Here is a 14,265-nt window from a genome sequence, read left to right as displayed (position 1 = left end):
AATGGATGTGTATCTACAACTATAGTAATTTCCTAACCCTCCTAACTTGACATTGATATTAGGAATCTTTAGGAAGGACTAGTAATCATGAAAGGTGTTACGTTAAAGAAGTCTTTGGATATGTGACATTTTGGTAGGTCGCCCCCCCCCCCCCCCCCCCCCCCCCCCCCCCAATCCATAGCTTAAATTAACCATGTAAAAAAATTTACCCAGGGGTCATACTCTTTAGTAGTTTCTAACATCTATGGTTCTTAAGAAATGAAGTATTTTCTTAAGAGTTGGCAGAATTACAAGAAGACAGACAACAGCATTATTATTCTTAGTTAAAGTAAGCTGTTTGCATGAAAAAGAAAATGGTGTGGTAAAGTGACTTATAACATAGAGGGTGTTTAATTCAGTCACCAAATATTTGGATTTGTAGAATTTTACAGGGTTGATCTCCTTAAACTTGCGTTATTGTTATTATGCAAGTGGAGAGCTGTCATACTCTCAGAGTAGGAAGGACTCAAACACACAAACACAAACAGAGGCAGGCAGTCTTTTCGTTCATTTTTCTGAATGACTGAAAATTTGGTTTAACCTTAGTGTACTTAAAGTTGTTATTGTGAGTTTCCCCATTCTATTTTGACAACAGGAAGAATCTGTTAGCTAGGTAGCAAAGTGAATCTGTAATTTACTTTAAAATGAAAAAAAAGAAAAAGGTTTGCTATTCCTTCCTATTATGTAAGGGGTCATAATCTAGAGAACAGGAAACTACAGAACACAAAGTTGATTTCCTTTTCTGATATATCAGGCACACTGAAACAGTGCTATAATCAGAGTTAAACAACTACATCGCTTAATGAATGAATTGATCACTGAATGAATCTTTACAGTAATAGACTGAAAGGATTCGTGGTGATTGTTTTTAAAATATATAATAATAATTTTTTTAAAAAACATTTTACACCTTTCCTTAGGTATTATCCCATAAGGGTATGGATAAAGTAAGCAGGTAATGTTTAGACCTTCCACTAGCTTTTTGAAGAACTAGTTGTCATTGGAAGATAAGACACACACACACACACACACACACACACACACACACACACACACACACACACACACAGCTTGAAAATGTCAAACAAAATAACTCCTGTCAGTATTTTTTATTCTTTGCGAAACCAATCACCACCACACCAACTGCTAAAGGGATAACAGAAAAGATAAAACCTAGTAGACTGACAGCTAATCAAGCTGACCAAAAAAGAAAGTGCGATAAAGATGATAGCACTTAGGAGTTGAATGATCATGACTACTAACCCATTAAACGAAAAGCATTGTGCATTCAGTCATTTTCTAAGCAAAATCCTAGGTGGAACAAAAACAAAGTATCTCCTAAGAAAGAAAAGATGATGCAGCTCAGTACAGATGAAATTAAAGCCTTTGAGTGTGGTAAGGGCCATACCTTGGAGGGCCTGAGATGTTGCCAGAGGGGGTGGAGACATATAGACACAGACGAACAGGTACACACAGACACAAACGTTTCAACTTTGAAAGTTTGTTAAGTTAACATTTTATTTATTCCAACTGTTAGTTTGTTTAGTTTACTTTGGTTGAACTCCCCTTACTTACCTGTGTTCCAGGAGCAAAAGGAGGAAGTGCTGTCTCACTTCCTGTGTTTATAGGTTCCTATTTAGTTCTGATGTCTCAGGAAGAGACCAGGTGAGGGAGTAGGTGGGTGGGGTGGGGGGTGAGGGGGGTTGTAATTTAATAAAGTCAAGGGTTTTGTTTGCTTGAGAGTTATATGTGTTGTTGTAAAATGTAAGAGCTATATCTTAGAAGTGTGTTTTATTGCTGGTAAAGAGGAGCATCACAAGTAAATGATTATGATGGTAATGTTTAGTCTTCTCAATTGAATGGAATAGGCCATAGGAGAACATTGTATTTGGATAGCTTGAACTAGAACTAGTGATGGCCAAACGAAGCTTTCTGAAGCATTGAAGCTTGTGTTAAAAAACGGTTCATTAATCGAAGCGTTTTAAGATAGTCCTCTCTGGTGACATCTGGTGGCCAAAAATATGAAGAACGTCTTGAATGTAGAAATTAAAGTGTACTGCTTCATTATTATGACTGCCCACTTTACAGAGTGGACTACACAATTCTGTCTGATACTGGGCTAACCTTGTGTTGCTTTGAACATGTATTTTTTGGCTGTTTTTTTTCTATTTGTTTAATAAATACATTTGATCAATAAACTTCTTTTTAGTTAAACATGTACCATGGTGTGGTTGCTCTTTGCTTGCGGCTTCTTGATGTTGGTAAATACAATAGATGAAAAATACATGTATAATGTACAACACCTTCTGGAGGATGCATCTGTTGTGAGGTCCTGCCTATGTGTGCAATTAATCACTGGACAGCTGGACAGGTATGTTTATAGATAATATTGTATTAGGCCACTTTTCCTTCACATATTTTTCACCAGTGGGATCACTGAATTTGGCAATGTACTTTACAGTGAGCAGCAGCATGCTCGCATTTAAGTATATAATTGTTTGCAATGTAACAAAGATTACCCAACTTTTTTAATGATCTGTAGACCTCTTGTCAAATTAATGACCCACCAATATGTTCCATTTATTTGTTTAGACACCAAATATTTAAATATTACAACTTTTACAAGAATAATCTCAAAGTTTTATTATGACCCACCAATATGTCCCTTGTGTTCAGTAAAGGGCAATATAGGATTCATGTTTTAGTGGCCTTAAGAACTCATTAACCACTCATCAGTGTGAAAAGGATCACCCATTCAAATCTACTCAAACAGAATAACAAGGGTAAATAAAATGCTCTTAAGCAAAAAAAGTGTGTTTTAACCAACCCGTTCTCACTCCCAAAGCGTAACATTTTACGCTAGGTGACAAATCGTCACCATATTACGTTTTCGGCTACCCACCACGTTCCTAAATGACGACCTCGGAAAAAGAGGAAATATGAGAACCGTCTGGACTGAACCTACACATGTTCGCTCTTTTTCTTCAAATCGCTTAGAAACACGCTATTTAACATCATTAAAGTCCTGGATAAGGTCAGGAATAAGGTTATGGTCAGGGCTAGGGATAAGGTTAGGTTTAGGGCTGAAATACAGGGCTGGAACGTCTATTACCGCGGGAGCGTCATTGCACTGGATTCCAGCCATAACCCGCCGCGTACCATAAGAACGCCGAAGGTCTCCTTTCGCGTTCCTCAGGAACGCCGCGGGACGTGACAAAACGTCGACATGTTACGCCTCGGGAGTGAGAACGCTCTGGTTTTAACACACACACACACACACACACACACACACACACACACACACACACACATATATATATGTATATATGTATATATATATATATATATATATATATTAGGGGTGCAACGATATTCGTATCGATATTGAACCGTTCGATACAGTGCTTTCGGTTCGGTACGCATATGTATCGAACAATACAACATTTGTAATTTATTTTATCAATTTTCCTTCTGACGATGCTGTCTGTGTTGAGCGCTCAGTGAATCTGTGTTCGACTACTCCGCCTAGGCTGCACTGTCGAGCGCAGATCCACTGAGCGCTCAACACAGACAGCATAGTCAGAGGGAAGAGCGCAGGGCAAGCTAGCGAGACAGAAGTTAAGCTCTCCTTGCAACAGGCAAATTGACCCTCATTCAGATCTGGCGTTTGGAATTATTTTGGTTTTCATGTGACGTATGACCCTGAAGGTAAGCGAGTCATGGACTAAAGTAAAACAGTATGTTGGATGTGCCATGCAATGCTCAATTACATTGGTGTGAACTAGTGTGTTAGCGCAGTTAGCTCGTTAACGTGTTGGCCGTCTAGCCCCATGCACGGAGTGATCGGCGGTAGCTCGTTAACGGAGATTTGCCGTGTTGTGGCGTTAAGGTAATTTCAACGAGATTAACCTGAAAGCACTAGCGGGAACACAACGAATATGACTGCACATTTACGCCGACATCATCGTAGTGCAAAGACAAGTGGAAGCAGACAAAAAAAAGCAAGCATGCTACTAACTTTAGCCGAGTCATTTAGACAGCTGTTAGCACATGATTCTCCTTATGCTGCTGAGAATATAGCCCAGAAGAAGCGGATAGTATAGCTTTTATTTTGGAAAGAGACATTTCTCTGTAATAAACTCTCTTTTCCAAAGATGAGTGATTCCTCAATCAGATACAGGGCTTGCAATATCGCTAGCCCGGCGTCCCGGAGCTAGCGATTTTTTCAGTCGGGCTACCAAAATCTATCTCTTCCCTGCCCGTCGGGCTATTGTAGGAAAAATATATGTCAATGCTTTTGCATTCTTTCAGAAATGTAGCTGGGTAATTATGTCATTGGCATTGGTGAGCCACTGTCAATATGTGACATATTGTAATCGCGTTTGAATTTGCGCTTGTTTTTTTGCTTTCACTTTGCAATCGTGCGAACTGTGTATAGAGAGCGACAGCACTGATCTGTGAGTGATGATAATTTGCGCACCATTTCCTCTGACATCGTCTTATTAATCGTTAGCTTACTATGCAAACATGACAAGTGAAATCTCCCGCAGCAAGCTTAAACATGTGAGAGGTTGATCGTGCAGAGAATCGCTGAGCTTATGTGAGTGAGTGTGTAAAAGCATTTCAGTTCTGCTGAGCCAAATAAGACAGGTCAGGGTGAAGAAGTGACAGCCAAAGAAAAGCTTACCACAAAACGGAGAAGTTAAGACAAATCAGACTATGAGGCAAATAGAAAGTGCAGCTTTATGGTTTCATGGACAAAAGAATTTCTGTGGCTGCAATATGACGAGCTAAATAACCAGGGGTGCACATAAGTGGTCCGCAGGTGCGCATTCGCTGTCAAAATAAAAAACACGCACAAGGGTTAGGGTTAAATTCAAAAACTGTACTTTTGAGTTAAAATATATATTTATAATTTTAATAAATGACAAATTAAAAATGCATGAACATTTTTTTGTATCGAAAAAATATCGAACCGTGACACCAAAGTATCGAACCGAACCGAACCGTGAATTTTGTGTATCGTTGCACCCCTAATATATATATATATATATATATATATATATATATATATATATATATATATATATATATATATATATATATATGTCTCCCCAGTATGAACTCAAAAACCACAATAAAGGCATTTGTGAGGTAAACTGGTAATATTTAGACTTGCCATTTGCCTTTTGAAGAAGTGCTTGTATTTGGCTTTTTCATGGAAGTTCTTGGCCAGATAACAACAACATAATACATAACAGTAAAAGGTCTGAGTCAGAAGAGGCAAACTAATGTCTGACCAAAGACTGCTGGCCTGAAAGAGCAGGCTACAGTTTTTCCCTTTTTATGGGACATTGGCAAACACTGGACAGCCTCTTTTGAGCTCATCCTTCATCCAACCAAGGTTCACGAAACTCAAGAGATTCACATCTAGAACAAATAAAAAGGATTAGGCTTAAAACCAGACAACCAATTAGTCATTTAACTGATTAATGGTTGAGACATTTCTGTGTGATTGCATTTGTAACAACTGAATAAGTGTTGATTAATCATTGCTGTTAGTTTTTTTTTTTTTTTTTTTTTTTTTGCTGGAGCACCACACAGCCCTTGGATCGGTTGAAGATGGTTTTGTTTTGGAGGCTGCAGACTCTTGTACTGGAAATTTCTTTAGTTTATGTATTAATTAAATCACTTTAGTAATAGTAGTAACACTTTTGTACTCAGTATAGAAAGCTCACTCTTGGCATCAGTTGTATGCATGTGGAATGTGATCAAAAGTGGGGTCCAAGTTTTATTGCACCTTCACAGCAGACTCATTTTCCTCTTGAGGGCTCTGGACATCCTGTTGCAGATGAGATGACGGTTGGTCGGAACTGTTCCTAGACTGAAGAGATAAGGATCTGTTAATAATTGATCTGCTGTGAAACGTTCTTTGTTTGGGAAGTATAAAGGGATCAGGGTGATGTCTTTCACTTAGAAAAACGGGTTAGGTGTGTGATCTGAACATTTTTCTCCACTGCAGTGTTTTTCTTTTCTTTTTTAAATAAACCTCACTTCAAAAGCCATGCATGCCTGTTGTTTGCAGTTTTATTCAATATTTTCCATAACACTCTCAACACTGAATATCCAGCAATGACGAGCTCACCTGAAACTTCACACCTTGGCTCATGTGATTAGGTAGAGCACATGTGTCAAACTCATGGCCCGCAGGCCACATCCAGCCCGGCGTACATTTATATCCGTACCTCTTGATGGATCTCAAGAAGAAAAGAAGAAGCTGTTGAAGGAGTGTATGGTGAAAAACAATTATATCCTTTCTCCTAACACTCACTCATCCCTTACTCAGGAGAAGCTAAGATGAAGCAGCATTAGCTTAATGAAAAGCACTCACTGAGACACAGATGCATAAACAGTCACCAGAGACAGTGAAAATATTTCACACCACATAACAAGATATATTACACTTTACAAAGCTCTTTAAAAAAAAATCTGTTCTTCACGTGAGCAAATAAGTAAAATCGTCTGTGTGCCAACAGATAATCCAGTTTTCCCACTTAGACAGAACCATCAATGCTGTTTGAAGTCAGACGTCCTTCATCTTCCATCCATTCTCTTTTGTTGCGTTTGAACTGGAGCCTATCTCAGCGGTCACAGGTCAAAACGCTCAGGTCACCACTTTGTCACAGATACTTGTGAAAGGCGCTATGGAAAGATAAAACTGATATTACTTTTGAAATGACCAAATATATTGAGTCATTATATTTGTATTGTTTGTAATTAAATGATCTGAAAAAACTGCACCTTAATAAAATTTGATCTGAGAAACCTTAGGTTAAACGATTCGGAGGAAGTAAAACTATCATTTCGTTAGTTGACTCAGAGCAAGTAGAAACGCATAACGGAACGACAAACATTCCGAACACGCCCTTAGAGTCAAACAATGAAGACACATGAACAGTGGCGGTCCTAGCCTGTTTGGCGCCCTGGGCGAACACTCCCTGTGGCAAAAGTTATGCGAGATCCCGAGTTTGTTTTGCGAGATCTCGCAAAAGTCCTTCTTAATTTTTTTCTTAATTTTTTTTTCTCCCATGTCCCTTGCGGGGCTCCGTATTTTTCTAAACTGAGTACCTGATGGCTTTGAACTTTTCTTGTCCATCTTCCATTGGTTTTAATTTTGCACTCCAGTAACCATCCCTCAACCCGAGGATCACCACAACATAATCTAACACAGCGGTCTCCAACCTTTTTTGCGCCACGAACCGGTTTATGCCCGACAATATTTTCATGGACCGGCCTTTAAGGTGTCGCGGATAAATACTACAAAATAAAACTAGTACCGGTATCGAAAAAAAGAAGATTTATTCATAACACACATGAAAAGACCCAGGAAAACTGAGTTAACGATAAAAATGATGACAAAATAACGCTGAAAACTGATAACAACCCTGAAAACCATACATTTCACACCTGAGCCTCAACTTTCTCAAACGATTCACGGACCGGTACCGGTCCGAGGCCCGGGGGTTGGGGACCGCTGATCTAACACCATAATCTACACCTTAGTTCATAGATTCACTTTGTCTAGGGTGCATTTCTGAGATTTCACACAACCCAGGATTCAAATCATGAATACATAATGGTATTGGATTTACAACATTATAAATGAAATGTGCTCTATTTGGAAGCAGCAGGCCCCCCCTCCCCTTTTGACAGGTTGTGTGCGAGACTTTAAATCAGGGGTAGGCAACCTTTCTGATGACGAGTGCCATTTAAAATTTCCTCAGAAGTCACTGTGCCATATGATTGCATTAGCAATAAATCTAATAACGCTCTATATGAACAGTTACACGCAGGGGGTTGGGAAGCGCATCTGTAACCGAAAGGTTACAGATGGTTCGGTCCGGAAGGTCGCCGGTTCGATACCCGTACTCTCTGTCCTGGTCGTTGTGTCCTTGGGCAAGACACTTCACCTACCGCCTACTGGTGTTGGCCAGAGGGGCCGATGGCGCGATATGGCAGCCTCACTTCTGTCAGTCTGCCCCAGGGCAGCTGTGGCTACAACCGTAGCTTGCCTCCACCAGTGAGTGAATGAATAGTGGTATTATAAAGCGCTTTGGCTGCCTTGAAAAGCGCTATATAAATCCAATCCATTATATCTGACCCAGATAGACTGCAGGTCATAACTTCTTACCTGAAGTTCAGTTCACCTGACACTCGGAACGGCGGCTGCCTCGGGTCTCTTCTCCTGCCTCCCCTTTCTCTCATCCACCTGCTGGCATCCACCACTTATTAATATTACTGAATCTGTGGAAGCTTAGCCACCACCAAACAACTGAGTTCGTTTTTTACACACCGACCAGCATCTGGCCAATCCACCACTTTCATTATATACCATTACCAAAAAAAAAAAAATCATCGGCCACCGACCAAAATAATGCCCAATGGCCAGTCCAGCTATGGTCGTGCCATCACTTAACCCTTCGCGTGCCAACTATGGCACGGGTGCCCAGTGTTGCCGACCCCTGCTTTAAATCATCAAACTGTAAATTTTAAATTGTTATTGATCCCTTTACCCCTAGTCCTAAAGTGTATATTTATTTTCTTACTCTTCTTATATATATTGTTTGTTTACTTGCACTGCTGTAACTGGAGCCTCATTGTCTCATGTCTCTATATACTGGACTGTATGTAGCGGAGATGACAATATAGTTTACTTTGACTTCAGCAGCGAGCAGGTGCACCGAGGGCTCTCGCGCTCACTTTTCGTGTATAGAATTTCGAAAAAACATTGGTGCAAATTATACGTCTGTATCATAATGTCTGGTGTTTTCGTTTTTGTTGGTTTGTTTTTATTTTGTTTTATTTTGCGAGTTGGTTTTTAGATGCCGCTCCAGCCGGTCAGAGAATCCCCCGCCACCACGCCCTCTCCTCTCTGCGCCGCAAGCAGCATGCGCACCTCGCAAACCAAGGGCGCCCTTACTCCCAGCAAATGGGCGATAGAAAACAGATCGGGGCCTATGCCATTCCCAATATGCGCTGGCATGACGTCGGGGCAGCATGAGTACGAGCATTTTTTTTTTTTGCCGATGCCCGTGATGCCGCCCCCCACCACGATGCCGCCCCGGGCAATCGCTACTGCACATGACTGTAAAAAGGATATAAAAAGGATGATCTTCACTTAGCAAACAAATATTTCCAATGGCCAGTGATTCCATAAGCCAATGATAATCAAATGAGAATCGATAAAGATAATCAATAGGGAATCAAATTGCTGATATTGATATGCAAGAACAGCCCTTACTTGTCAAAGCATGGACTCCACTAGACCCCTGAAAGAGTGCTGCAGTATCTGACACAAAGATGTTAGTAACAGATAGATAGTAGGTCCTGTGAGGTGTGAGCTGGGGGCTTCATGGATCTGACTTGCTTGTCCAGCATATTCATTGGCCCTTATCACACACACTCAAATCCTTACACTTGCCCATTTTTCCTGCTTTTAACAAATCAGTGGAGGATAAAATGTTCACTTGGTCCCTAATGTATCTATGTATGTATGTAAACATGGTATACCCTTCACTATTCCCACTTGTCTGAAGGCCTCCACCATTATTCCCATCCCCCAAAAGACTGGAATAGACAGCCTCAATGACTAAAGACCCATAGCCCTCACACCTATAGTCAAATTCAAATTCAAATTTTATTTGTCACACACACAACCATACACAGTATGACATGACGTGAAATGCTTGTAGCTGTGCAATGTAGTGCCCGACCATTAAATGACAGTGGTTTTACAGTATTTACAAATTTACAGGTTATACAAAATTTACAGATTTAACTTAGAAATTTACAGTAAAAAAATGTGCAAATAGCAGAAAGAGATTATAAATTATAGGAAGTGTGCATGAAGAAAAACCAGAGTGCGTGTGGTTATGTGATGTGTGTGAGAGTCCAGTCCTACACCTGGTTCAGGGCCCGAATAGCCTGGGGGAAGAAGCTCCTCCTCATTCTCTCTGTTTTGGCCTTAAGGGAGCGGAAGCGCTTCCCAGACTTTAACAGTGAGAAGAGTCCATTGTTGGGATGGGAGAGGTCCATCATAATCTTCCTAGCTTTGGTCGTGCACCGCTTGGTGTAGATGGACAGCAGGTCAGGGAGCTCTGATTGAATGATGCGTTCGGCTGAGCGCACCACTCTTTGCAGATCTCGTCTGTCCTGCTTGGTGCTGTTCCCAAACCAGGTGCAGATGTTTCCCGTCAGGATGCTCTCGATTTTGCAGGAGTAAAAGTTCTTGAGCACCTTCAGTGGCAGATGGAAGTCTCTAAGTCTTCTGAGGAAGAAAAGACGCTGACGGGCTTTCTTAACCAGGGTGTTGATGTGACAGGACCATGACAGGTCCTGAGTGATGTGGACATCCAGCTATCGGAAACTGTCCACTCTCTCCACTGGCGTGCCACTGATGATGAGGGGCTTGTAAGTCCTCGGCTGCTTTGTAGTGAAGTCCACGATCAGCTTCTTAGTCTTGCTGACGTTTAGGAGGAGGTTATTCTCCTGGCACCAGGTCTCCAGGTTCCTAATCTCCTCCAGGTAGGCCGTCTCGATATTGTCGGAGATCAGGCCCACAACAACAGTGTCGTCAGCAAACTTGACAATGGAGGTGGTGTCTGATGTGGCTACACAGTCATAAGTGTACAGTGAGTACAGCAAGGTGCTTAAAACACAGCCCTGAGGCGCTCCAGTGCTGAGTGAGATGGAGGGGGAGACAGTGATGGACTGTTTGAAGCACGTTGGAGGGAGAGCCAGGGAGAGGTTGAAGATCTCCGTGAACACCGGTGCTAGCTGGTCAGCACAGGCTCTCAGGACCCGGCCAGGGGTTGCATCTGGTCCTGCTGCCTTCCTGGTGTTCACCCTCCTGAAGGTGTTCCTCAAGGCATGCTCTGTGATGATGAATGCATTGTCTTCACTGGTGCACTCCGAGCGTGCGCAGCCATTTGTTGTTTTAATTGCCGCAGCGTCGAAGCGAGCATAAAACGTTCATCAGCCAGTGAAGCGTTGGCATTCATCATTGACGAGGCTGGTCGTTTATAGTCCTTTATTGTCTGCAGTCCTTTCCACAGGCTCCTAGAGTCGCACTGTCGTAGCTGTGACTCTAGTTTTTCCCCGTAGCTCCGCTTTGCCTTTCTGACGCACTGCGCACGTTGTAAGACGCAGCCTTGTATAGGTCCATATTACCGGAGACGAGCCCTTCATTGTAGGCAGCAGATCTCAGAGCGTCGCGGATGTTTTTATCCACCCACGGTTTCTGGTTGGGAAACGTTCGGTTGATAGATCTTTCTGCTGTGTCGTCCGCTAGTTTCCCGATGAATCCCACAACCGCTTCCGTAAACATGTTGATGTCATCAGAGCTGCGCCGAAACATGTCCCAGTCTGCGTCATCCAGTGCGTCATCCAGTGCGTCCTGCAGCGCGGTCACTGATTGGTCCGTTCAGCGAGCAACCTCCCTACTAATTGGTGGTTGCTGCTTTAGCCTTTGTTTGTAAGCAGGCATGAGGAAGATGGTGGCATGGTCCGATTTTCCAAATGCCGGCCTTGTAACAGTTCTTGAACGGGGTGTAGCAGTGGTCTAATGTCCTAGTGCCCCGGGTGGGGCAGTTGATGTGCTAGCGAAGGTTGTGAAGTGTGAGTTTGAGATTTACTCTGTTAAAATCTCCCATAACAATGAGTGCGGCATCTTGGTGAAGTGTTTGTTGATGTGTGAGAGCCTCATGTAGCTCACATAAGGCAGTGTCCGAGTCCGCGTGAGGCGGAATGTAAACAGTGCAGGCAATGACCGCAGTGAATTCCCGAGGGACATAGAAAGGATGACATTTAACGATCAAAAGTTCCAGATTGGGCGAGCAAGAGCGTGTGAGTGGGGAGATATTTGTGCTGTCGCACCATCTGTTGTTCACCATCAAACACACTCCACTTGTATGAAGCCCGGGAGGCGGCGCAAGCTCGGGAACTGTCGGACTGGGTCCTGCAGCAACAAACTACAGCCACCCTGGAGCAGCCGCGTCTGCCTCGCCTATCGGATGCGGTTTTTCCAGGCCCGTCGGAGCCCTCTGCGGGGAGGAAACGCCGATCGCGCCGTGGTCGCGCCACCCCACAGCCGGACGTTCGGACTTCTAATTCGCCGGCTGTGGTGAGTGAGGACTCTGTGTCTTTTCCAGACAACGTGACTGTTCATTCAGGGGCTGTGTTTTGTGTGGCGGATGTCAACGCGAGCTGCGTATCGCCTGCGCAGCTACTCCCAGCTCAGTTAGCTCTCCCGCAGCTACTCCCAGCTCAGTTAGCTCCCTCGCAGCCACCCTCAGTTCAGTTAGCTCCCTCGCAGCCACCCTCAGTTCAGTTAGCTCCCTCGCAGCCACCCTCAGTTCAGTTAGCTCCCTCGTAGCCACCCTCAGTTCAGTTAGCTCCCTCGCAGCCACCCTCAGTTCAGTTAGCTCCCTCGCAGCCACCCTCAGTTCAGTTAGCTCCCTCGCAGCCACCCTCAGCTCAGTTTCCAGTGTCCCCCTCAGCTCAGTTTCCAGTGTCCCCCTCAGCTCAGTTTCCAGTGTCCCCCTCAGCTCAGTTTCCAGTGTCCCCCTCAGCGCAGGCCCCAGTGTCCCCCGTAGCGCAGGCCCCAGTAGCTCCAGTGCCGCCTGTAGCGCAGGCCCCAGTAGCTCCAGTGCCGCCTGTAGCGCAGGCGCTCCGGCCTTTGTCTCGTGTCTCCGCTGGAGGGTCCGAGGGACCGCTCCGGCCTTTGTTTCCTGTTTCCGCTGGAGGGCCCGAGGAGCCCGTCCAGCCTCCTGCTTCGTCAGCTGGAGGGCCCGAGGAGCCCGTCCAGCCAGCAACAGCTGCAGCCTCATCGCCAGCTGCAGCCTCATCATCATCATCAGCCTCGTCTGGTCCAGCCTCGGAGCCTTCAGCCTCGTCTGGTCCAGCTTCATCCGAGTCTTCATCCTCGTCTGGTCCAGCTTCATCCGAGTCTTCAGCCTCGCCTGGTCCAGCTTCAGAGTCTTCATCCTCGCCTGGTCCAGCTTCATCCGAGTCTTCATCCTCGCCTGGTCCAGCTTCATCCAAGTCTTCATCCTCGCCTGGTCCAGCTTCATCCGAGTCTTCAGCCTCGCCTGGTCCAGCTTCATCCGAGTCTTCGTCGTCGCCTGGTCCAGCTTCAGCCTGTGCTTCGCCTGGTCCGGCCTCATCAGAGTCTTCATCCTCGTCTGGTCCGGCCTCATCAGAGTCTTCATCCTCGTCTGGTCCGGCCTCTGCTTCTGCTACGCCTGGTCCGGCCTCTGCTTCTGCTACACCTGGTCCTGCGGCTGTTATGCCGCCGCCCAAGCCTCGTTCTGCACCTCGATATCGCCGGCCATTTTCCGGGCCACCTGCTGGACGTCACCGCCGTCGGGGTCGGCCCCCTGAACTGCTCCGTGGTCTCCTTCGTCGCCGCCGCTGCCTTCCGCACGGCCGGCCCCTGGACCGCCATCGCCTGAGTGGCCGCCGTTGCCTTCCGCACGGCCGGCCCCCGGACCGCCGTCGCCTGAGTGGCCGCCGTTGCCGTCCGCACAGCCGGCCTCCCGAACTGTATCCACGTCGCCGCCGTTGCCGTCCGCACGGTTGGCCCCCTGAACTCTTCTGTTTTGGACTCCTGTGCTGCCGGCCCCCTGGACCTTTCTGTTTTGGACTCCGTTTTTCTTGGGCTGTGGTGTGTTTCGTTTCATTGGTTTTCTTGGGTTGGGTCTCGTGTTTTGTTTTTCCTTTTTGTCTTTTGGCCTTCTGGTGCTCCTGTTTTGTTTTGCCTCGAGCCCTCCGTCCTGGACCCCCGCCGCCCGCCCTGGTCGGGTTGTTTTCTGTTTTTTCTGGCTGTTTTTCTTGTTGGGCTGTCTGGAGCCAGCCTTTGGGGGGGGGGGGGGGGGGGGGGGGTACTGTCATGGTCCTGGGCCACGTTGGCCCAGTATTCTTGGTTCCTTGTATTTTCACTCCTTATTTAGGCCATGTTTTCTGAGGTGTCCTGTTGTGGTGTTCCCTAAGTGTTTTCCCTTTGTGACTCTTACCCCCTTTGTGCCCCTCTGTGTATTTATGAGCTCTCGTCTCTCTTTGTGTTTAGTCCATGTTTCCCCCAGCCTGTTATGTCTGTGTTCTCCCCGTGCTCTCTCTCCTCCTGTCTGAACCTCTGTGTACTTCCTGTTTTACTTTGACAGTCTCTCG

At 45.1% G+C, this 14,265-nt stretch overlaps 1 protein-coding gene across 1 annotated transcript; it reads left to right on the top strand.

Annotated features, from left to right (window-relative positions):
* Positions 1-12,008: 12,008 nt before the first annotated feature.
* On the top strand, positions 12,009-13,550 carry LOC146549719 (uncharacterized). Its single transcript, XM_085261706.1, has 4 exons — positions 12,009-12,220; positions 12,270-12,366; positions 12,798-12,913; positions 13,076-13,550. Exons 1-4 carry the CDS (start codon positions 12,009-12,011, stop codon positions 13,548-13,550), a joined length of 900 nt encoding a protein of 299 aa, XP_085117832.1.
* The last annotated feature ends 715 nt before the right edge of the window (positions 13,551-14,265 follow it).

Source organism: Mchenga conophoros, linkage group LG22, assembly GCF_057382185.1.
Source record: "Mchenga conophoros isolate Kocher_MC1m ecotype Shallow Benthic linkage group LG22, M_conophoros_male_GT1.1, whole genome shotgun sequence".
NCBI classification, from domain to species: Eukaryota; Metazoa; Chordata; class Actinopteri; order Cichliformes; family Cichlidae; genus Mchenga; species Mchenga conophoros.
This window is presented reverse-complemented; position numbering and strand designations above follow the sequence as displayed.